General features: G+C 40.4%; 1 protein-coding gene across 4 annotated transcripts in view; it reads right to left on the reverse strand.

The window, feature by feature from the left end:
- Window positions 1–8339: 8339 nt before the first annotated feature.
- Window positions 8340–25614, reverse strand: part of SEC11A (SEC11 homolog A, signal peptidase complex subunit) — a 56518-nt gene continuing 39243 nt past the window's right edge. The window contains exons 4-6 of one of the 4 annotated variants that reach the window (XM_065870951.1): window positions 16046–16165; window positions 9052–9109; window positions 8340–8863 (exon numbers count right to left, since the gene is read on the reverse strand). In XM_065870951.1, coding sequence (XP_065727023.1) covers window positions 8813–8863; window positions 9052–9109; window positions 16046–16165 — 229 coding nt within the window. In that variant the 3' untranslated portion in view covers window positions 8340–8812. The remainder of the gene's footprint in view (window positions 8864–9051; window positions 9110–16045; window positions 16166–25614) is intronic. The other 3 variants (XM_065870954.1, XM_065870952.1, XM_065870953.1) reach the window with 3 other exon arrangements.

Consider the following 25614-nt stretch of genomic DNA (forward strand, 5'->3'; position numbering starts at 1 on the left):
CAGAAACACTGCACAGTGTGGCTGTGACCGAACCTACTCCCCAGTCTGGCTCAAAAACGGTACTTGCTATTATTACTCTTGCCATATGTAGCTCAGCAAGGCCTGCTAGCTCTGTGGATCACCATCTTAAAAGGGGAAGCGTGTATGAGAAGCTGGTTGTCATGCTGAGCTCCCAGAAAGCACGACACACAGGACAAGGACATTCCATTTCCGGCTTTTTTCCCAATCTCCTTCTCATCTTCCACCCTGGCATTTACACCTCTCTGTACTCTTGTCACTGCTTAGCCATGGTGTACAGATATAGCTCTTATCACCTTCCCATAATAATCATTCCCTTTTCAATCCCCTCCCTCTCCTCTGCATCAATCACAGCACCCATCCTATCTTCTCTGGTCCTCGGTCATAGAAATTAGGAGGTGGTACTGAGTGCTGCCTCACTTAAATGCTTGAAGGAATCTTATTTGGTAGGTTTATCTCTCCTCATTTTATAGCTGGAAGCTGGCTCAGAGGTTGAGTCACTTGCCCAGACGTCACACTGGAATCAGACTTCGGGTCCGTTCAGATCACTCTGTCAGGCCCCCAGAGTCATCAGGGACAGATGCTGCTTTCCCTAAACCACACCCACTCCCGTTTTACTTTTCCATTTAAATATCAAGTTGGTTTAGATTTCTCAAGGGTGAGAGGGAGCAGGCACTGAGAGTTTCATCTCTCCTGCAGGTGACCCTGGGACCTTGGTTCTGCTCTGACAGGTTCATTTATACTTAAGCAAGCCTCCCCTGACATAGCCTGCACTCGCAGCTCCAACCACAGCTGTGAAAATGACCCCAGATGCCCCTAGGATCATTTTATCTGTCAGCTTAGCACAGGAAAAAAGGGGCCTCCGAGGACCCTGGGGAAAGAAGCAGGGCAGCAGCTCCACAGCCAACTATCAAACACTGTCCCAGGAATGTGAAGCATCAGGCACTGCAGAGAGGCGGGCTTGCCCAAGACAGCACTTCCAAGTCAGATCCCTCATGGAGTGCTAGGCTGAGTTTAGAATGAGGATCTCAACTGCAGACTGCCTGTTCCCCAAGTCCTCTCTCCCACCGGGAAGAACGACAGTGAATCACATGCACGTGCATGGAGAAGCTCTTCAGAGCTCACTCTTTTTAATAAATTTATTTATTTATTTATTTATTGGCTGCATTAGGTCTTCATTGCTGTGCAATGGCTTTCTCTAGTTGCGGTGAGTGGGGGCTACTCTTCGTTGCAGTGCACGGGCTTCTCATTGCCGTGGCTTCTCTTTGTTGCGAAGCACAGGCTCTAGGCACGCAGGCTCAGTAGTTGTAGCTCGCGGGCTTAGTTGCTCTGCGGTATGTGGGATCTTCCCGGACCAGGGCTTGAACCTGTGTCCCCTGCATTGGCAGGCAGATTCTCAACCACTGCGCCACCAGGGAAGTCCCCAGAGCTCACTCTTGACCCTCTGAGGTTTCTACAACATTCAAGGACATTCACAGACGATGTAGAGAAGATTCAAAGGACAACCCAAAAGATGATTAAGGGGTGAAAGGTACACGGCAAATCTTATAACCAACACCAACAAAACATTTAAACTGTACCATGTTTTTAACTAAAAATTGCTCGAAATAAAGGACATATATATTATTGTTTGCTATATTTCATTAAATTGGAATCAATTACAAATAATGTCTTTTCACAGCTGAATCTTTTTTGTTATTGTTTTCCAAAAGCACTTCCATGCATGCTCCTTTGATCACTAACACTATTTTGATGCAGTAAAGACTAGTATTATGCCCATTTAATGGATGAGTTAACTCAAGTAAAAGCAAGTTAGCTGCAGACAAACTAAACAAATGGAGAAAACCAGAGTGTAGACATCAAACACATGAAAGGTACAGAGGACAAAAGAGAAAACAAAAAGCAGAAATTTAAATTAGACATAAATGAGCCTAGAGAAAAAGGATGACAAACCTATTAGAGCTGCTCAGAATAGGATGGTGTAAAATCACTCTTCTGGCAAACCTCTGAGCACAGATCCCATCTGTATGGGTTGCAGAGAGAAAGAGAAATATCGTGGGGTATCTCAGGTCCTGCTCTTTAGTTTCAGAAAGGGGAAGGGGCTGTAGAATCAGGAGAAGAGTGTAATCTTTAAGAGAGGAAGAAAAGAATCAGGGATATTTGATGCAATTTCGCAAAGTCAGAGGGAACACATAGGAACTAGCTAGAATATCAGAACATTGACCATTGATAAGGAACTATTTCAGAAACTTAAATTGCCAAAATACAAAAAAAACTTTTAAGGCAATATTCAAAAGAAAAGAGAAGATACATCTAATGAGAAAGTGATGACGATGCCAACAGTGGCTAAGCTAAGCAGCTGCTGCTCAGCTAAATGGCATAGACGCTCAGGGAAGTTATGAAAACCTAACGAAGTGAGGAGCCCCAGGCCCAGCATTCATAAGATTATTTGGGTTTAACAGTCAGGTACTTCAGGGAGGCATTTCAGTAACTGAAAGAAATAATCTTTAAACTCTAAAGACGTTTAAATGCTTGGAAATCTGCCTGAGAATCTCCCTATTTCTAGGAGATTTACTAATCTGAGCAAATCGATGAAAGAACAACCTAGGGCTTCTAAAGAAGAATACCCAAGGGCCTTGCAATTGTGGGGTTTATTCCAAATAAAAGAGTCTCATTAGATTTTATAAAGGTAGAAGAACTGGGTATGACACCCAGCATTGTGAGGTGATAAAAGCAAGACTTCTGGCTCTGCCATCCATGGACCAGAAGATCCTGGGCAAATCTCTTAACTTCTAGTTTCTCTCTTTTGTAAAATGGAGTTATTCTGAGGACTAAAGGAGAAAAAATAAAAATCTGTTATAAATTCAAAAGCATTTAGCAGAGCACTGGAAACTTCTAAGTACTCAGTATTATTAGTTGAATCCTAGGAAAAGCAAAGCCTGCTTTAACTCTGAAGCCCATTACAGGGAAAAAAGATTCCTTGGATAGCAGCTAAGACCATGGTGTTGACACAACAGTCAACAAAATGCCTTGGCAAAATGCCTATTACATTGTGACTCATTTGATAAACTAAAATGCTGGCATATCCACCTCAACTATTGACCAATTCCAAGAAACGTGTTCTATACAGCATTCTCTCTTTTCTTGCTTAAATAAGTTGTCAGGCTGACAACTCTGATCAAAGCTTCGTGCTAGCTGATTTACTTCCTTGCCTGATCTAAGTCCTGAGTACAAATTATTTTAACTAGACTCCTTGAATTAAAGCTGGGATCCAGCTTAGCAATCTAAATAAACCGGCCAATTAAAGTAAGGGTTCTACAGAAATGATTCTTGATGGAGAGTAGGTGGCATTCCAGAAACTCCTAAGATTAGCAGAACAAGGATCTATAATTTGAAAGTCATATTGAATATAACTGTATATGAGAGATGAGGAACTAACGTTTTTATAAAGCAAACTTAAGAAAAAGCAAGATAAAATATTCTTGGCTGCTAAGGATAAGAGGTTGGATATAACAGACCTGAGAGGAGGTTTACCAGAATGGAGAAGAGGTATGAAATTTTGTTTCTTATAAAAGACCATGAGTTTTTAAAGATTAAGGAACACTGTTCTACAGGAAAACTAACTGAAGGTTCCTGGCTGATTAGATGGGTAGCTGATCTTTTGTGAGGTGGCTTTCTGCAGAAGTAGCCAAACTACACCTATACTAAAGGAACATTCTCTGAAACAGCTCTATGAAAATCATTAGGCTAATTAATATAGAGATTATTGCATAACATTACACAGTGTCCTTGCAGTGAGGTCCCAGAAGAGAAATTTCTTGATCTTCGGGTATCATTACAAGTTTTTAAAAATTTCCATTTTATATCCATTCCATGAAGCATAGACATTAGCCCCTAGGAGTTGAGAGCTGATGCTATGGATCTCCTCCAGCAGACAAAAGAATCTTTTGATGTGTCTTGCAGGTACTAATCTAACCTTTGATTTTATCCTTTTCTCCTCCCATGCTTATTTCAACACCAGATTCTTCAGTTGTTTTATGTTTTATCACATAGTACTGGATGTATCTTTATGAGCCACTCCAAATCCTTTTTGGAACAAAGCAGCGTATAAATAAATCTAAAATGTATAAAAGCACTGTGATAGGGACTAAGGGATATACAAGGATGAATTAGAGGCTGGCCCCGTCTTAATGCCTTCAAGGAGCTAGTTGCGGAGCAGGACACAAATAAGACAAACCACTCTGAGGGCGATGAACAAAGTACTGAGTAGGCAGCACCGAGAAGGAGGCACTATATGCTTGAGATCTTGTTTGAGAATTAAAAAAAACCCTCTTTGAGCTGCCTGTGAATCTCTAACGTTGCACTTAAGATCCTATGTGGAAAGATTTGTATACATGTTGCCCCTATTAAGGCACTGAGTTCCTGGCAGAGGAGGGACCCTGCCTTACTCATCTTTGTATCCCCAGGGCCTGACCCAAAATCTGGCAGAGAGATGCTCAATAAATGTCTCCTGAATGAGAAAGCTTTTAGCGAGTAGAGAAGTGAGCAGGCACTCCAGGCAGGGAGACCTATGGTAAGCAAAGACTGGATGTCTGTATAGTGAGACCAATATCAAGGGTATGAGAACCTGGGGTCTGCTGGGAGCTGAGGTTGGAAAATTCCTGAGGGCCTAGAATGCTACATAACTTGGAAGGCAATGTCCTCACTATTTTTTGATAACCCCTGCATATTCTAGTTCCTAACACCTCGTGGTTACACAGAATTCTTTCTACATCCAGACTCACCAAAATTACCTGTGAAGAGTCATATTTGTTTATTTCTGAAACTTCTCTGGTATTACTTACGGTTATAGTAAGGGAAAATAGTGACAAAGATATACCTGGACAGAAAACAGCTTGAGTAGGCCATCCCGACTAAGGAGCATCTTGAGGAAGGAGGACAATCCAGTTAGTCAGCTAGAATTTCTGAAGCACAACAGAGTGATAAATGTCATAACAAAGGTACCCTCAGAACCTGGGGTAGCTCCCACACCTGAGGGAGTTATTAGGACTTGGTAACACCCTTATGCAAATGACTAAGAAATGCACTCAGGGATAACAGCCTTTATTCCAAGCCTAGGCTCTTTGAGAAGCCTGTCACTCCCTAAGAAAAGTGACAAATGCTAATATTTTTCCCACTGAGAAAGAGAACACGAGAAGAGATCAAGGACACACACACAAAAGAAGAAAACAGGGTTAACATCAAAAATTCTAGAAAGGCAACATGCTGTTTTAGATGGAACCATAGGGAGATAAAGTTTTTAGGTTTAAATGTGGCCAAGACCAAGATAAGGTACTTACTAAATAACAGGCAAATAAAAATCACTTTAATGATTCATACGCTCTGCTCCAGAATAACAGCACAACAATAATGCTACCCTTAGTTACTGCCTCTGGTTCCAATGCATGATTATACCGAACATTTAGTATATGCTGCTAGATGCTACTGGGAAAGCAGAGTACAGTGTCTATAAAACGGGGCTCCTGCACTGGAGGAACTTACAATCTGATGAGGAAACTTGAGTCCAGAGGCACAAACTTAACACAAATAGCGTAAGTCTGCAAATGCTGAGTGACAGAGAAAGAACAATTACTTTGTGAAGAAAGTGAGACTCAGACAAGCAGAAATGAGAGTGTAATATAATATAAGGGAAAACATAGTGGTATAGCAAAGGCTGCTTCATGTTAGCTGAATTCAAAGTTTGAACTTCAAACGTAGGTAATATGTAGGGTAAATACAAAATTTATGGTCCAAAAAGAGATACTTTTTAAAGGTGAAAGGAGTAGTAAAATGAACTAACAGGTGGAAATGATCTAAAATAGGTACAGACTGCCATGTTACAGGAAAACTGGGACATAAAGACACACAAGCAACAGGGAGCCCCTGAGTATGTTTCTGGATTCGGGGGATGGCAATGAGAATGGAATGACAGGGGTAGATGTTGGCTTTTAAGTGACTAAATATGGTAAGAAAATGAAAAAAATCTAGGTGAATACTCCTTCAAAGGAAAGTGGAAATTTGGAGGGGAAGCTTGCAGGAACTGCTAAGAGCTTAAGTTTAAAGACAGGACAATCAACTGGAAGTGTCCAGTGGGAACAGAGAGAATATAACTGAGGACAGGCACTTGGAGATAAGCTGTAGAGACTAATGAGAGTGGATGACTAACAGCCAACAGAGAATCCCATTATTATGTTCTCATTTGAAGTTTTATCAATTCTCATCCTCTTCCATTCCCTTCACTCACAATGGTTAAACCCTCCTAACTTCCCACTTGCCCTGTGAAATCTCAAAGAGCTTATAATTCCATTAAAACACCAAATTAAACATCTCTGGCATTTCCTACATTTCCAAAGAGCTCTGAAATACATTATATTTACTGGGACTTCCCTGGCGGGCCAGTGGTTAAGACTCCGCACTTCCACTTCAGGGGCACAGGTTCAATCCCTGGTTGGGAACTAAGATCCCACAAGCCGCTTGGCATGGCCAAAAAAAAAAAACCCCACAAAAACCACATTATAGGGCTTCCCTGGTGGCGCAGTGGTTGAGAGTTTGCCTGCCGATACAGGGGACATGGGTTCGTGCCCCGGTCTGGGAAGATCCCACATGCCGCGGAGCAGCTAGGCCCATGAGCCATGGCCACTGAGCCTGCGTGTCCGGAGCCTGTGCTCCGCAACGGGAGAGGCCACAACAGTGAGAGGCCCGCATACCGCAAAAAAAAACCAAAAAAAAACCAAAAAAAAACCCCAAAAAAACACACAACACGTTATATTTACTAATAAAATCTCCCAGTTTTAAGTCTTATGTTTTAGCACTAGACAGTATAAAAACTGGGAACACAGTACCTGTCTCCATAAATAATCTTTTTATTTTTGGCTAGTAGAGTGATTGAAATATTTTTAAATGATCTGGTTATTTTTCAGAGAATTTAGCTGTTGCTTCAAACTAGAGCATCCAGCAAAGGAGGAAAAACAGTAATTTTACAAAACTGGGTGTGAAAATATGCAAGTGAGGAAAATATTAACATTTCTCTCCCAACAAGTGTAACAGGAGGAGAAATCTGGACAGCGGAAGATAGAAGCACAAGGATGTTTACCCTCTGGCAAGCTAGGATCACAAAGAACTTTGGAATCCCAACCTTTGCCAAGAGAACACACACTGCTTCTCTTCCAGAGAAGTCTCTGAAAGGCTGGTACAAAACCAGCCAGGGCACCATTTAGGCTGAACAATTAACCCCGTCATCTGCAGGTTACGAGGAGGGAATAATGGAGGAAGCAGCAATTTTCGGCCACACACGGAGGTGGGAGAGGGGCGGGGCGGGGGGGGGGCACATTTCAGCACTCTCCTTGGCTCATGAGAAAACATAAGCACGATACAGGCTTCAAAGACAGGTTCAAGAAGCACCTGTCAGCAATAATTTGCCAAGTTTCATACTCTGCTGATATCATTAAGAGCCCATATCCAAAGTTTGAAGGCTAAAGCCTGGATAATGGATTTAGGATGGCCCATCTCTACAGGGGAGGGTTTCAAAAGATTAACTGTCCCTATTCTCATTCCATTAGCATTAAAGTATGGGCTGATTTCCACCTCAGTTGAACAAATAATAGAAACCATTCATTTAGCCCAACATTTTGCTTACTTTGAGATTTCACACTAATACAAAAAGAGAACAGAGAGGATTAAGAGTATTTTGTGCTTTAAACACACTGAGTTACCCCATGCTCCCTATTTCCCTGTCTCAATATTAAAAGAAAAAAACACAGGTGGGCTTTGCCTTTACTACTTTAAACCTTCCCTTCTTAAAGTCTGCATTAGAGAAAAGCAAAGTCAGTCACCTACAAGAACAGGTTCAGGCAAATTAGAGTCTTAAGAAAACAAGTAGCACACTTGCCCTCCAGCACCTTCCTCATGCCTCCCCAGATGCTAATACTCACTACCATCTTGTAGAAAGAGTTGAGAACGTCCCAAGAGTAGAAAAGGTTATGAGTCTACAGCAAAGTGATATTTTCTGAACCTCTCGGCAACCAGCTGGGTTTATACACATCTGAGACCCCCTAATGAAGAATCAATTTTATGACTAAGATTTCTTACGAATATCAACGGCTACTTTTGCTTCACAAAAACAAAAACAAAACAAACAAAAACCAGTTGTCAGTATTAGGACAACCTTCTTGGCTGAAGAATTGTTCACATCAAAGCCTGTATCTCCCCAAGGGCGCTAAGAACCAGCACAGGAAAGCAAATATCAAAAGCTTTCCCAACAAACACAAGTCAGGGATAAGGGGTTTCGATATGCAAAGTCTTTTATTTAAAATTTTGAAAAGTTAAGACGACGACCACCTCAGTATATGCCATTCCCATTATAAGGAGGAATGACAGTTTCAAACTCGTGCAGAGCTGCATTTTCATTTACAGAACTCTGTAGGCACTTTAGAAGTGAAGCTTGGCTTCAAAATACAAACACTGGGGGCTTTGGCTCAACCTTTTAATATAAAAAATTCACTGATGTACAAAAATGCGAAAGTATGACAATGACAATTTATGAAATTCTGTGATTAAAAGTCCCCTCGAGTGCACGCTGTGGTGCACATGCACCCGCCCACACGTACTCTAGTGTGGAAACATAAACTAATGCAAACCAGTGCTACCAAGAAGCGCCAACATGTGTTCTCCATTCCACCAACCACAGATTGATATCTACTCCAAACATTCAGGAACAAAAAGTACAGAGTCTTCCAGGAACAGCAAGGCAGACTTCTTACTCACGATGGACCAGCACAAATAAACCCAGCAAAAATAGTACTGCATACTAGAAAACAAACACAGAACCACAAGTCAGAGAAGCTTTTAAAAGTTCACAAATCCTCAGAGTTAATTAACAAACTGGCCTTTGTGACTATGATAAATCACTAAACTATCCAACTGGTCTTCCATCTTTTAACTGTAATCCATTTAACGGTTTCCAAAATTAATGAAACATATAGTACAGGATCTTACCTTAAATTTAGGATAGTCATTCATGAGGATCGTCACAATCCCAATGTAAGGAACGAATCTAAACAAACAAACAAAAACTGATCATCACAGAACTTTCTAAGTAGCTGTTATCATTTACTGAACATTCTCAATATCTTCCATAGAATACTAATTTTCAGCTCACAAAATCCATTTGTATATACTTTCCTATTAGACACTTTCAACAGCCCATGTGATAGGGAAGTTAGGGGTATAGCCATTTTATAGATGAGGAAACAGTTGCTCATGCACAAGGTACATGGTGGAACCAGTACCAGATCTGAGGTCTCTGACCTCTAGTTGGTGACTCTAATGCCACCTGCTGATTCAGTGTTAGGGGTTGGGTTTGTTGTTATAACCTGTGGAGAGTTGCCAATCTAGTTGGGGAGACAAGGCAAACACAGCCAGAACATTACAAGGTACTTCATGTTAAGTGTCCAAAAAGTGAGTGTACAGCTCTATTATAGTACTTAAGATTTCACCACCCTCTCATTTTTTAACCACGTGTAATCTGGCTTTGGCTCTCTTAATTCTGAAACTTCTTCTAGAACAGTTTAAATCATTGTATGCAGAAGACCAGTCTCAGCTCCTACCTTCCTCTTCATCTCTGCAGCACTTGACTTTGATGACCAGAAACCTGCCCTTGAAATCTTTCTCCTTGGTTTCTGTAACATACCAGCCTCTTTCTCTACCTACCTCTTGGCTGCTACACCTTTGCTTTTTCACTAGCTCTTGCTTTCCTCTTGTCCCTAAAGTTTGTCCCCTCAAACTAGGTAAAACCACTTGTTAAATAATCTCATATCACCTCATATATTTCCTTTGTAGTCTTCATCATGAGTTTAATTACAGAATTAGTTGCCTAACTAGCTGGATAGTGTCTGTCTCCCCTACTAGACTCTAAGCTCTATAAAGGCAGAAACAGTGCCAATCTCTTTTCCACTGTATCTTCAAGGCCAAACTTGACACTTGGCACATAGCAGGCATCCAGTAAATACTGCCTGATTGAATGCTGGAATATCCAGGCCCCTTCTTTTCTCTTTCCCTTGGGGATCTCACTTCCTCCCAGGACTTCAATTCTCCCCGCAAAACAAAAGACTCTTCAACATCATAATTCAGGGTAGAGAGATTTGTGGGAGGAAATAGCAGTTAGAAATATACAACTTTCTTCTTTCTCTTCCTCTTCTACTGTTGGATTCCAGAGTGGACTGGGTGATACCATCCTAGAGCCTGTCCCAGAGAAGGGAAGTTGACCTTTGCATACTTTAAAATATCCCAGATACTTTTATTCAGGGCACCCACAACCTTAGCACACACCGAAGGTACACAAACAGAAATTACCTCCTATATAACACCTCTAACCATCAGAGGCTTTGGCAATCTTGAAAAACAGAAGCTTTGTCTTTGGTGCATTTTACTTCCTTTTAAGAGCTCTCTTACTTCCCGTCTCCTGTCCTCACCCCATCCTGCCCCTCTCCCTGTGGCAGCACTACCCAGACTCATCTCTCTCTCCCCATCCCCAAACTCCCATTCGCGTAAGTTGATGTTTCTTAAAACCTACACCTCCATTGTGAGAATTACTTGGACAGCTCATTAAAAATGCAGATTGCGGGGCTTCCCTGGTGGCACAGAGGTTGAGAGTCCGCCTGCCGATGCAGAGGACACGGGTTCGTGCCCCAGTCCGGGAAGATCCCACATGCCACGGAGCGGCTAGGCCTGTGAGCCATGGCCGCTGAGCCTGCATGTCTGGAGCCTGTGCTCCGCAACGGGAGAGGCCACAACAGTGAGAGGCCCACGTACCGCAAAAAAAAAAAAAAAAAAATGCAGATTGCGGACTTGCCCGGTGGCATAGTGGTTAAGAATCCGCCTGCCAATGCAGGGGACACAGGTTTGAGCCCTGGTCCAGGAAGATCCCACATGCCGCAGAGCAACTAAGCCTGTGCACTACAACTACTGAACCTGCGCTCTAGTGACCGCGAGACACAACTACTGAAGCCCACACTCCTAGAGCCCGTGCTCCATAACAAGAGAAGCCACCACAAAGAGAAGCCCGTGCACTGCAACGAAGAGTAGCCCCCACTTGCTGCAACTAGAGAAAGCCTGAATGCAGCAATGAAGACCTAACGCAGCCAAAAATAAATAAATAAATAATTTAAAAAAAAAGTGCAGATTGCTCTATCTTCCCAGATTTATTGAGTCAGAGCATCTCTGGAAGGTCGGGCCCAAATGACGCTTCTGCACATTAAAGTACAAGAAGCACAGTTCTAGCAAGCAAGATATATGGAACAAGCATGTGGTGACAAATCATATCCCCTTTTAGGGCCCATGCTTTATTTTCAACCCCTGAGACCTCTAAGAGCTGGAAAGTAACAGTCACTACAGAATGGCCTAGCTAAGCTCTAGGAGGGTAGATAAAGGTTTTCTATATTTTTAATACACATATTTTTTCTTTTTAATGCAACAACTCTATTTCTTTTGTCTCACTTATAACATCTTCATAAAAGCAACAGTTTCCAGTCTTTCAGAAGGAAAATTGTCTAAATTTAAGAACATAAAGGCAAAATCCCTTACAGTAAAATGCAGATTAAAAGCTATAAAAGCATCTGTGACTTCTATTAAAACAACAGCAGGGGCTTCCCTGGTGGCACAGTGGTTAAGAATCTGCCTGCCAATGCAGGGGGACACGGGTTCGAGCCCTGGTCTGGGAAGATCCCACATGCCGTGGAGCAACTAAGCCCGTTCACCACAACTACTGAGCCTGTGCTCTAGAGCCCACAAGCCACAACTACTGAGCCTGTGTGCCACAACTACTGAAGCCCGCACACCTGGAGCCCACGCTCCGCAACGAGAAGCCACTGCAGTGAGAAGACTGCGCACCGCAACAAAGAGTAGCCCCCACTCACCGCAACTAGAGAAGGCCCATGCATAGCAATGAAGACCCAACGCAGCCAAAAATAAGAAAATAAAATAAAAATCTAAAAAAAAAATTTTGTTTTAAATAAATAAAACATCATCAGACTGCTAATTCTGGCCTGATGATCAATCAGCAGCCATGCTCATGGGTAGAGACTTTCACTGTTACCTCCATACAATATCTATGCTCAAAGAACCACAATGATCACATAGTCTGCTTATGGGTTATCCATGGAAACATTTTCCCCCTCTATGGTGGTTTTTCCTTGCCCACCATAAGTGTGAAATAGAAGCAACTTGATCTTTAGGAGTAATAGAAGCAAAACATAAGGTTGCCAGAATACGACAGGCAGTCCAAAGTCAAACAAAAGATTTAATTACCTATACTACTGTTTTCCTCCATGGACACAGACAGTCAAGAGTCGCTAATCAAGTGCATGATGCTGCTATCATCAGTCATCTTAAATTCAAATCAGCTGCACTTTTTTCCTACTGAGTTCAGATAAACTCTGCTAAAGCAGAGTTGATAATAAGCAGAGGTTTAAAATAAGTAAAACAAATGCCATCCACAAAGCCAACCTCAACACCAGCCTGTGGCAAGTTAACATCTAGAAGGTACAGTAGGGGTAAATACGTGTCCCTGGGAGTTCTTGGGATCAAAGGTGCTGCCAGGAAAGGAGCCTCAGAAGGAAGAACTATCTGCTGATGCTCTGGGTGAAAATAATCTGTCAGATGTCAAAAGGGATCTACATCTGGGAAGTTTGGATCCCAGTAGCTGCCTTAAAAAGGACCATTGTTTCTATCCCGGAACGGTCTGTTTCAAGCTAAGTAAAAAGTACATTTTAAAAGACTCCTCCAGGATTTCCCTGGTGGTCCAGTGGCTAAGACTCCATGCTCCCAATGCAGAGGGCCTGGGTTCAATCCCTGGTCAGGGAACTGGATGCCACATGCATGCCGCAACTAAGAGTTCGAATGCCACAACTGAAGATCCCGCACGTGGCAACAAAGGTCCTGTGTGCCACAACTAAGACCAGATGCAGACCAAAAAAAAAATTAAATAAATAAATAAAAGCCTCCTCCATAAAACTGATTTCAGTCAACAGAGAGCTCAATTACTCTGCTCCTTCCTTTATTTTTATTCTTCTTTTCACTGTCAATATTTCTCTATTCCCTGATCTTCTGCCAGGCTTTCGTCCTCTTTTCCTGTTCCTCGTCTTTGACTAACAGGTTCTCTTGTGTTTTTCAACTACCTGAATTTAGAAAGAATCATCCCTATTCTTACTTGGTTCAGTATTAGTTTCACTTTCTAAAAGTGTTTTATTACATGCTATAACATGAATGAACCTTGAAAACATTACGCTAGGTGAAAGAAGTCGGACATATTGTAAGACCACATATTGTAAGATTCTGTTTATATAAAATGTCCAGAACAGGCAATCCATAGAGACAGGAAGTAGATTAGTGGTTGCTAGGGGCTGCAGGGAGAAGGGGATGCGGAGTGACTGCAAATCACTACCAAGTTCTCTTTTTGGGGTGAGGAAATGTTCTGGAATTAAACAGTGGTGATGGTTTTACAACTTTGTGAATATAATAAAACTCACTGTACTGTACACTTTAAAAGGGTAAATTTTATATCCTAATATATGTGAATTATATTTCAATAAAAAATTGTTTAAATTTGTTTTTATTTAGGGCTTTAGGCTTCAGTGTAAAATTTTTTAGTGTGCAGCTGTTTGAAAAAAAATTCCAAGGTTTGGGTACAGTCTGACTCTGAAATATAGTTTAGCATTTTATAAACACAATTTTCACAAAAGGAGGTGATGTGCCTCATTATGTGTCAAGGTAAGTGGTGACATAATCAACTGAAAGTGAATTTGTAACAGTTAAGATTCTGTGCTCCTGCTGTTCATGTCCCAGATGTTTATACTTCATGCAAAGTTATTTAATTAAGAGAGTACCAGACTATAACATTTTTTAAATTAATAGCCAGAAAAAGGCCTATAACTTTCAATGCTGGGATTTTAGAAATAACACTGTACATAGTTTGGGACTTTAAAAAAATTCTTTAGAAAAGACAAGTTACTTGAGTAAAAGAAAGCCTGGTTCCTCCACCCTTCCATAGGATGATGCATTTTTTACCCAAACAGGCGGCCAGAATGAGCAGAAAGAGCTGCACTAAACACCTAAGAATAAAGATCCAGATAAAGGGACCCTCTGGGAGGAGTACAAATAAAACTGTACAACAAAAGTTGTCCAAAGCCTTAAAATATGCTTATGTTTCACCAGGTACATTCCAAGTATAAGAATTTACTGTGAAGAAATGATTGGGCAGAGGCACTGAGATATATGTAACAGAGATGCTCATCCTAACACTGCTCACAATCAAAGGCATCTGACAATAGGAGATTCTGGCTAAATAAAAATATGGTCTTTGCACACAGTAGAGTAGCATACAGATTTGAAAATGATGGTATGGAAATAAATCTTTTGATTTATAGATACTAGTAACATTGGAGGATAAAAAAGAGGTTATAAGCAGTGTGACCATTCTCTCCCCGTACACAAAATGTGTTTATGTATACACACTTATACATTAAGATCTGCATCTTTACACAGATCGGCTAAAAGAACACAAACCAAAAAATTAAATATTTATGGAGGAACTGAAAGGAAAGAAGTGACTCTGCTTTTTTTTTTTTTTTTTGTGACTCTGCTTTTTGATGACTGTTATTTCCTTATGTTTCTACAAGAATCTGTACACTTGCAATTAAAGGAAAAGCAAAAAGACTCTAAGAGGCTGATATTAGCAGCACCTTGGGAACTGAGGGAAATGGGGACTATCACTTCTCAGAAGCACTGATAATCTAATTTGAATTATAAAAGTATGTTTAGCTCCATCATAGGAAATCAAGTTCCCTTGAACTGGAGGTGTGCACAAAAAACCAGGTCTGCTGAAGACAAAACACATTGGTGCTTTTTCTGATCCGATCTCTCTGGCCCCAAACTGAACATCTCTTCTGCTGTAACCGAGACAGCTTTTACTTAATAACTTGAATTTATTTCTTTATGGGAACACAGTTCCTCAGTTCCACTGTTCACTAGTGGAATCACTGAATCCACAGTGTCTGTTCTAGGTTAGAAGGAGCAGGTGTTCTGACAGTGGATAAGAGTGCCATGTAGCATCTAAAGAGTGAGAACAAGCAGCTACCCATCTCAGAAGTGTTATATCAGTAATTTTGCTATGATGGTAAAAAGGGTGGGCTCTGGAGTCAGCCAGCCACTTACTATCATCAGTGTGACCTTAGATAAACAACCTAACATGTCTGTGTTTCCTCATCTGTAGAATGGAAATATTAGGGTTGTTCTGAGGTTAAAATGAGGTAATACTTGTAAAGAAAGCACTTAGAATGAGTCTCTGGCACAGAGTAAGCCCTAATAAATGTGAGTTATTGTTAATAGTATTAATAACATGAAGGTAGTAATAATCCCATACTTCCTCATACCAGTAACTTACAATTCCTGTCCTTCACTGATCTGTTCTCCTGATAAAATCTGAAATAAACAGGCTTAATATAACTTTTAAATTTCATTTGACCTCAATAATTTCAAAACTAGAAATAAAACAATATGGAATAAATCAACATGATGAAATTAATCTAGATGAACACTTTAAGTTGTTGACTCAGTAAACACTTAAGAAATGTAAGTTTCAAGAAGCAGGATTAATACCGCCTGGATCCCTAGAGCCTAGCACAGTATTAGACGTCAGAGTACATGGAAGGTGCCCAGTAACATTTCTGAAATGAATTAAACAGACAAATGAATTTTTAAAATTGTCATTCTAATTCATCCTCATCACTAATATTCTGTTCTTTTATAGCACCCCATATCCTCCCTTCTGGAGCAGTAAACCTGAAGTTTCAGATGCAATTTAAGAAGCATACTTTTTCAAAGGACACAAGGTGATTTGGCCGAACGAGGACCAAGCCATTATATTCAACTGTGTATGATCAGACAATATGATCGAGAGAGCCAATGTTTCAGTAAATCTCCCCTCTATACTTACCCCCTCGCTCTCCCCACGACATCTTTTTTCTCTAGCCAATGTTGTCCTTGTTTATAGAGGCCTCGGTCATCAACCGCATTATTATCTCCTTTGGTCAAAAACTTGATATGTCCATTTTGCCTTAAAAGAGTAAGGGAAACCCAAGTCACCAAATACCTTCATGCCATTTGAAAGTACAAAATTTGTTCATGTTAACTGAAAATTCCTGTGGAACTGTGGCATTTTATCATCATTCCCAATATCAAAATAATTATTTATTTAGCTAAAAGGATGTTCATAGCTATATTGTTTACAATAAGAAAAAACTGGAAGCAAACAAAGTCTAACAGGAGTTGAAATCTATGCAAGCATTAAGGCTGGTGATACAGAAGAAAATTTAATGACATCAGAAGATCATACACATTTTATTAAGTGAAAAAATATTACAAAATAGCATGTACAGTATAATATCATTTTCATATTAAAATAAACACAAACCACCAATATTTTGGAAATACAAAGCGCAAAGGAACACATTAAACTACTTCATTTGGATATAATCTTCCAAATGAAGACCGTGGGAAACTACAGAATGACCCAATTTCTTCAACCAATAAATTGCAAGGGACAAAGAAAGTTAGAGAAGGAATTTACAGATTTAAATAAAAGACATTATAAAGCCATATCAACCAACTGCAACTGAGGACCTTCTTTGAATCTGGATTCAAACAAATTGTTAAAAAGTTAAGACACAATTGGAAATTTGAACAAAGATTGGAAACTTAATGATACAAAGGAATGATTGTTCATGTTTTTAGGTGTAAGAATGTTAATTACAGTTATACTCTTTAAAAGCTCACTGGTTATGTTTTATAGCTATTTATTGAAATATTTACATATATACCACATGATATCTAGGATTTGATTCAAAATAATACAGGCAGGAGAAGGGGAAGAGGTGGTAATGTAGGCAGAATTGGCTATAGATTAATAATTATTGGAACTAGGTGACTGGTATATGGAAGTTCATTATACTGTTTTGTCTACTTCTGTGCATGTTAGAAATTCTCCATATGAAAAAAAAAAGTAAAAAAGAAAAATATTAAACAAGGTCTAAAATGATAGACCAAGGTGTAAACAGCAGCTATCTATGGCTTTTTTTTAGCTGGCTTTTAGCTTCTCGTTTTTTTTCTCCAACAAACATGCACTACTTTTACAAGCCAGGGTCTATAGAAACATCATCCTACTCGATCAGATAATTATTAATTTAATTCTACTAAAGAACCATGAGGCTTCTAGTAATCTTAAAATTTAACTGAAAGCAAAGTGCATTTTACAGTTGATAAAGACTATCTTAAAAAATTAACTCAAGGGTTTCCCTGGTGGCGCAGTGGTTGAGAGTCCGCCTGCTGATGCAGGGGACATGGGTTCGTGCCCTGGTCCGGGAAGATCCCACATGCCATGGAGTGGCTGGGCCCGTGAGCCATGGCCGCTGAGCTTGCGCGTCCGGAGCCTGTGCTCCGCAATGGGAGATGCCACAACAGTGAGAGGCCCGCGTACCACCAAAAAAAAAAAAAAAAAAAAAATTAACTCAAGTGAGTTTGGGTTAACAGCTACACTAGAAAGAAGAAAAATAGCTTTAACTCCTACTGACTAATATCCACTTAGATTCTAAGCCAGAAACTGGCTCACTAGACACTAAATCATCTGCAGATAAAACTAAATTGGGAGGTGCTGCAACAACAAAAACAGTTAAGTGCAAACAGTCTCATTAAAAATGAGATTCCAATTAGAAAAAATGCAAATATATACAGAGAAAAATAATCTGTAGCTGACAACTCAGTAAGTGAAAGAATGTCTGAAAAATCCTGGAGGGTAAAAGAGGACAGGTGCCAAGGGGGGGCTAGCTGCAGAGTGAAAGTCAGGAGCAGCAGGAAGAAGAGTCCATTGAACCAGGAAATAACACCAAGAAAAGAGGCAGAAAAGTAAAGTATGAGGAAAGAAAAGCTGGGAAATGAGAAGCTCCCCAGGAAAGGAAAGGGATGCTACGAGAGATCTGAGCTATTCCCAAAGACTAATTTGTCAACAAAACAAACAAACAAACACAACCTCCCCCCGCCGCCCCGGGATGTAATCAGGACCCACTATGGCTATTTGAAAAAGCACAGGTTTCCTTCATCTACTTAATAGTGCAAGAGGGCTTCCCTGGTGGCGCAGCAGTTGAGAATCTGCCTGCCAATGCAGGGGACACGGGTTCCAGCTGTGGTCTGGGAAGATCCCACATGTCGCGGAGCAACTAGGCCCGAGAGCCACAACTACTAAGCCTGCGCGTCTGGAGCCTATGCTCCGCAACAAGAGAAGCCGCGATAGTGAGAGGCCCGTGCACCACAATGAAGAGTGGCCCCCGCTTGCCCCAACTAGAGAAAGCCCTCGCACAGAAATGAAGACCCAACACAGCCAAAAATAATTAATCAATCAATCAATTAATTAATTAATTAAAAAAAATTTTTTAAAAATAGTGCCAGAAACATTCTCTGGTGGCAACCAGCTCCTATTAAGCCTACTATGAAGACCTATTCTAGCACTTCACAACCCACGAGCACCGAATCCTGATTGATAACACATTTATTTGGGACTTTTCCCTCGCTAGCATAGGGACCAAATATTTAGTATTATCTATCTCCAAGGAGCTCAAAGCACTTAACATTCAACCATTACAATACTGTGATGTGAGGAGGGAGGAAATAGATAAGATAAAGTAAGACCCCAAGAGCCAAATGGGTGCAAAATAATATATCTATCTGCACAGAAAAAGCAAAGCAAAGGACTAAGTCACCCCAATGGAGAATTCTCCTTCTAAATACTTGATCACATGCCAGTATTCAATATCATCAAATTATAATACTACCTATAGGCTGAACTTACTAAATACATATTAGAGTAGGCTATACAATAAGATAAAGTAAGAGTTTATATGTGGGAAAAATGTAAGTATTACGAATTGCTGACTAACAGGCTAATACGAGGAGCTATCCATGAAAATTAAGTCAACTGATAAACATTTAATAGCTATCTCACCTTTTAAATTAAAAAACAAACTTCCCTATCTCTGCTTTCCTAACTCGTCCATTTTGGAAGAAAATGGAAAGCAAAAAATAGGCAAGGGGAGAGAAGGATTCAAAGAAGATGTTTTTTGCTGTTTGCCACAGTACATATAACCTTTCTGCATGCATATCTCATAGCCCTCCTTTTTTTACTTAATTAAAAATACAGTATTAACTATAATCAGTGCAAGAGGTGTTTAAGTCTTTTTTTTTTTAAAATAACAATGCCAGGGGGTAGGGATAAATTGGGAATTTGGGATTAACAGATACACACTACTACGTATAAAATAGATAAACAACAAGGACTTACAGTATAGCACAGGGAACTATATTTAATATCTTGTAACACGTTTAGTTTAAAAAAACAAATAAAATAATTTTTAAATGATTAAGGGATAACACAATCTCCAAACAAAAACAAAAACTCCAATGCCAACCACTTTCTCACAATTTCCTATTGTCCCCAAATATCGGAAATTACTTAATGTTTCTGTTAAGGGAATTTTTCCTGAGCTCAGTAGTGCGCTAGAGAGAAGCCCTTGATAACGTGCACTTTTCCATTGCCTAGTCAGATAGTTCAGGACACAAAATTAGTATCACGTGGATAACAGGCAGGACTAGATGAACTACACTGGGCACAAAGAACAGATTCAAATTCATGGACCTAGTACCATTGTATTAAGTAGTACTTGGCAAGGTCATCTTTTAGTTCAGGAATTCTTTGCATATGTGGTAATACCAGGTATATTCTACCATATGCTCAAGAGATAATCATGTTACAAAATAGTACTGAGGACACAGATGACTCCAAGTTTCTGGGAAACAACTAAGGCAAACATCTCATTGTTTAGGTTATGTGCTGCTTGGAGGGCAGATATTTTACAGTTGGAGAAGATGGGAAAAAGTCAAGTATGGATTTTTCCAGATGGTTGCAGAAATAAGTTCTGATGTCGTATCAGAGCTTTTCCCAGGTAGCTGAAGTCGTGCCCACAAACCTTGCCTGCCACGGTCACGGTGATGGAGAGCCAGTCAACGCAATGCCGTGCAGCTGACAGGGTCCTGGTGCTCCGGCCTGGTGTCAGGCCTGAGCCTCTGAGGTGGGAGAACCAAGTTCAGGACATTGGACCACCAGAGACCTCCCAGCCCCACGTAATATCAATCAGCAAGAGCTCTCCCAGAGACCTCCATCTCAACGCTAAGACCCAGCTCCACCCAACGGCCAGCAAACTCCAGTGCTGGATGCCCCATGCCAAACAACTAGCAGGACAGGAACACAGCCCCACCCATTAGCAGAGAGGCTGCCTAAAATCATACTAAGTTCACAGACACCCCAAAACACACCACTGGATGCGGCCCTGTCCACCAGAAAGACAAGATCCAGCCCCACCCACCAAAACACAGGCACCAGTCCCCTCCACCAGGAAGCCTACACAAGCCACTGAACCAACCTTACCCACTGGGGGCAGACACCAAAAACAACGGGAACTATGAACCTACAGCCTGCGAAAAGGAGACCCCAGACACAGTAAGTTAAACAAAATGAGAAGACAGAGAAATATGCAGCAGACAAAGGAGCAAGGTAAAAACCCACCAGAACAAACAAATGAAGAGGAAATAGGCAGTCTACCTGATAAAAAAACTCAGAGAAATGATAGTAAAGATGATCCAAAATCTTGGAAATAGAATGGAGAAAATATAAGAAACATTTAACAAGGATCTAGAAGAACTAAAGAGCAAACAAACAATGATGAACAACACAATAAATGAAATTAAAAAATTCTCTAGAAGGAATCAATAGCAGAGTAACTGAGGCAGAAGAACAGACAAGTGACCTGGAAGATAAAATAGTGGAAATAACTACCACAGAGCAGAATAAAGAAAAAAGAATGAAAAGAACTGAGGACAGTCTCAGACACCTCTGGGACAACATTAGTTGCACCAACATTCGAATTACAGGGGGTCCCAGAAGAAGAAGAGAAAAAAAAGGGTCTGAGAAAATATTTGAAGAGATTATAGTTGAAAACTTCCCTAACATGGGAGAGGAAACAGTCAATCAAGTCCAGGAAGTGCAGAGAGGCCCATAAATAAAACTCTTACAGGAAAACATAGGCAGAACACGCTATGACATAAATCACAGCAAGATCTTTTTTGACTCACCTCCTAGAGTAAGGGAAATAAAAACAAAAATAAATAAATGGGACCTAATGAAACTTAAAAGCTTTTGCACAGCAAAGGAAACCATAAACAAGACAAAAAGACAACCCTCAGAATGGGAGAAAATATTTGCAAACGAAGCAAATGACAAAGAAGTAATCTCCAAAATATACAAGACGCTCATGCAGCTCAATACCAAAAAAACAAACAGCCCAATCCAAAAATGGGCAGAAGACCTAAATAGACATTTCTCCAAAGAAGATATAGACTGCCGACAAACACATGAAAGGATGTTCAACATCACTAATCATTAGAGAAATGCAAATCAAAACTACAATGAGGTATCACCTCACACCGGTCAGAATGGCCATCATCAAAAAATCTACAAACAATAAATGCTGGAGAGGGTGTGGAGAAAAGGGAACTCTCTTGCACTGTTGGTGGGAATGTATATTGATGCAGCCACTATGGAGAATAGTACGGAGGTTCCTTAAAAAACTAAAAATAGAACTACCATATGACCCAGCAATCCCACTACTGGGCATATACCCTGAGAAAACCGTAATTCAAAAAGAGTCATGTACTGCAATGTTCACTGCAGCTCTATTTACAATAGCCAGGACATGGAAGCAACCTAAGTGTCCATCGACAGATTAATGGATAAAGAAGATGTGGCACATATATACAACAGAATATTACTCAGCCATAAAAAGAAACAAAATTGAGTTATTTGTAGTGAGGTGGATGGACCTAGAGTCTGTCATACAGAGTGAAGTAAGTCAGAAAGAAAAACAAATACCGTACGCTAACACATATATATGGAACCAAAAAATAAAATGGTTCTGATGCAGCTAGGGGCAGGACAGGAATAAAGATGCAGACATAGAGAATGGACTTGAGGACACGGGGACGGGGAAGGGTAAGCTGGGATGAAGTGAGAGAATAGAATTGACATATATACACTACCAAATGTAAAATAGATAGCTAGGGGGAAGCAGCTGCATAGCACAGGGAGATCAGCTCAGTGCTTTGTGATCACCTATAGGGATGGGATAGGAGGGTGGGAGGGAGGTGCAAGAGGGAGGGGATATGGGGATATATGTATACATATAGGTGATTCACTTTGTTATACAGCAAAAACTAACACAACATTGTAAAGCAATTATACTCCAATAAAGATGTTAAAAAAAAAATGTAGTTATTGAGCAGATCCCAGTGTTGCACGGGGAGGAAAACGTATGTTTATAAGACAAAAAGAAAATGACCCCCAACTTAACATTTTGTCTCTGGATGCTAGGATTACAGGCAATTTTGTATTTTCCAATTTCACACAGCATCATGTGTATGAATAATAATGTAATAAGAATGTTCATAAGATGGAGATTCAATATATGAAAAAAAAGTTTTATGTTATATTTACAAATTTACATAAGAAGCAGATGGAACTTTTAATCTGAGGGCCCAGGGTTCAAGTCCCTGTCCAGGTTCCAAAAAAAAAAAAAAAAATTAAATAAATAAGTAAAATTTATTAGAAAAAAGAGTAGGGCTTCCCTGGTGGCACAGTGGTTGAGAATTTGCCTGCCGATGCAGGGGACACAGGTTTGAGCCCTGGTCTGGGAAGATCCCACATGCCACAGAGCAACTAGGCCCATGAGCCACAACTACTGAGCCTGCACGTCTGGAGCTTGTGCTCCACAACAAGAGAGACCATGATAGTGAGAGGCCCGCACACCGCTATGAAGAGTGGCCCCCGCTCGCTGCAACTAGAGAAAGCCCTCACACAGAAACGAAGATCCAACACAGCCAAAAATAAATAAATAAACAAATTTATATTTAAAAAAAGTAGATGGAGAAGGAGGAATGAGACAAGAGAGAGGTTAGCTGAACAATTCCTACCTCTATTCTTTTTTTTTTTTCTACCTCTATTCTAAAAGCTCAGGATTTCATTTCTTAAAACAAGGTTCAGATGACAGAAACGTGTTAACAGTGCAAAAACCAGCTTGAAAACGTTCAGGACACATTTACTACAAAAATTTAATCCAGGGCTTCCCTGGTGGCACAGTGGTTGAGAGTCTGCCTGCCAATGCAGGGGACACGGGTTCGTGTCCCGGTCCGGGAAGATCCCACATGCCGCGGAGCGGCTGGGCCTATGAGCCACGGCCGCTGAGCCTGCGTGTCTGGAGCCTGTGCTCCGCAATGGGAGAGGCCACAACAGTGAGACGCCCGCATACCGCAAAAAAAAAAAAAAAAAAAAAAAAAAAACCTAATCCATTTTGGTTGTCATTTGGTCCCATATTTAAGAACAATGTTAATACTATTAAGTCAAATGATTATTACAATCAGGTATTTTAGTCTTTCCCCCACCCCAAAAAAGGAAATTTGAAACTTCAGAAGATTAATAGGATCTGTTATTTAAACAGGCCTGCTAATTGAAGGCATCTCAAATGTTTAAAGTAAATGACCAATATCGTCAGATTACAAACACCATACAGTTTAAAATGTTCACAATTCTGTTAAATTTAAGGAATCTGTAATTGATATATCTGTCAGTGAGCCTGTCCTGAAACAAGATAACTGTTTTAAAATAAAAAACTTGGGACTTCCCTGGTGGCACAGTGGTTAAGAATCCACCTGCCATTGCAGGGGACACGGGTTTGAGCCCTGGTCTGGGAAGATCCCACATGCCACAGAGCAACTAAGCCCGTTCACCACAACTACTGAGCCTGCGCTCTAGAGCCCGCGAGCCACAACTACTGAGCTCACCTGCCACAACTACTGAAGCCTGTGCGCCTAGAGCTGGTGTTCCACAACAAGAGAAGCCACCGCAATGAGAAGCACGTGCACCGCAACGAAGAGTAGCTCCCACTCGCTGCAACTAGAGAAAGCCCGTGTGCAGCAACGAAGACCCAACGCAGCCAAAAATAAATAAATAAATAAATAAATACCTATTCTAAAATAAATAAATAAATAACTCAATGTCAAAGGATCACACATAAAAATGGACAACTTCTGCTCTACCCAAAGCAGGGCGTGATTTTTTTCTGATAAATTCAGGGGAAAGTTGGTTTTGATTTGTTCACAACAGGTAGTGCTGAGAACAAACAACACAAATATACTTTGAGAATGTGGAAAACACTAACTGTACTGAATAAACCTTCACAATAAATAAAAGTAAAATTAAAGAAAACTAAGTTATTCCTTCCTAGTCACTAATAGAATGCAATATAAAAATTATAATCTTCCAATATACTTAAGTATGGAAAAAAGAGAGCAGTGAGGTCTTTATTTATTTTATTGATTTATTGATTTATTTTTTTTGCAGTACGCGGGCCTCTCACTGCTGTGGCCTCTCCCGTTGCGGAGCACAGGCTCCAGACATGCAGGCTCAGCGGCCATGGCTCACGGGCCCAGCCGCTCCACAGCACGTGGGATCTTCCTGGGCCGGGGCACGAACCCACGTCCCCTGCATCGGCAAGCGGACTCTCAACCACTGCACCACCAGGGAAGCCCAAGATCTTTATTTTATCAGTGAAGAAAGAACTCTTCTAAGCTAGAATGTTTACAGGGATTTTTCAAAAAAACAGTTGTCAATTCCCTCTTCTAGAAGTGGAGAATGTAAACTACTTGAGAGGGTGGTAAACATGAGGTAGTATCTATTTAGGGCTTCCTCATACTCAAGAACCTACATCACTCCCACTGTTTTACTTCCCTCTGTATGTCCTCCAGGACACTCCCTTTTCCTTCATTTCTTTCTTTCCTTCCTTCTGAAAGTTTTCCTTAACTAGAAATATTATAGACTTGGAATGAGGGGGTGAGGAATATGTAGCTGCACAGGGAAGCATAGGCTTAGAGCCCAGAGATCTTTTTTTTTTTCTTCTGCATACTTTATTATTATTTTTTATTGAGGTATAGTCGATTTACAATATTATATTAGTTTTCAGGTGTACAACAGAGGGATCCAAAATTTTTACAGATTATACTCCATTTGAAGTTATCTTAAAATATTGAACCCAGAGATCTTATAGTTCATCTTCCTGAACCTCTTTCTACTACAGACAGGGAAACTGAGACCCAGAGAGGTGACATTTTTTGCTCATTGTTATGTCCCTCCTCCACACCAGGGGATTCTCAAGGTTTTACATATACACTTTTCAATTCTAAAACGCAAGAGTCTATATTTACAAGAATAACTTAGATTTCAGAAATTTTCTTTGGAATTTGAAAAAGTTGACAAACTTATTCTTATTTAAAATATCTGTGAGATTGCCTTAAAGGTTTGTTTTTGAAAGGCTAGGGCTACCTTGTCCATTATATCAGAAGATTCTATTTGGG

The sequence above is a fragment of the Phocoena phocoena genome, chromosome 2 (genome assembly GCF_963924675.1).
Source record: "Phocoena phocoena chromosome 2, mPhoPho1.1, whole genome shotgun sequence".
NCBI lineage: Eukaryota > Metazoa > Chordata > Mammalia > Artiodactyla > Phocoenidae > Phocoena > Phocoena phocoena.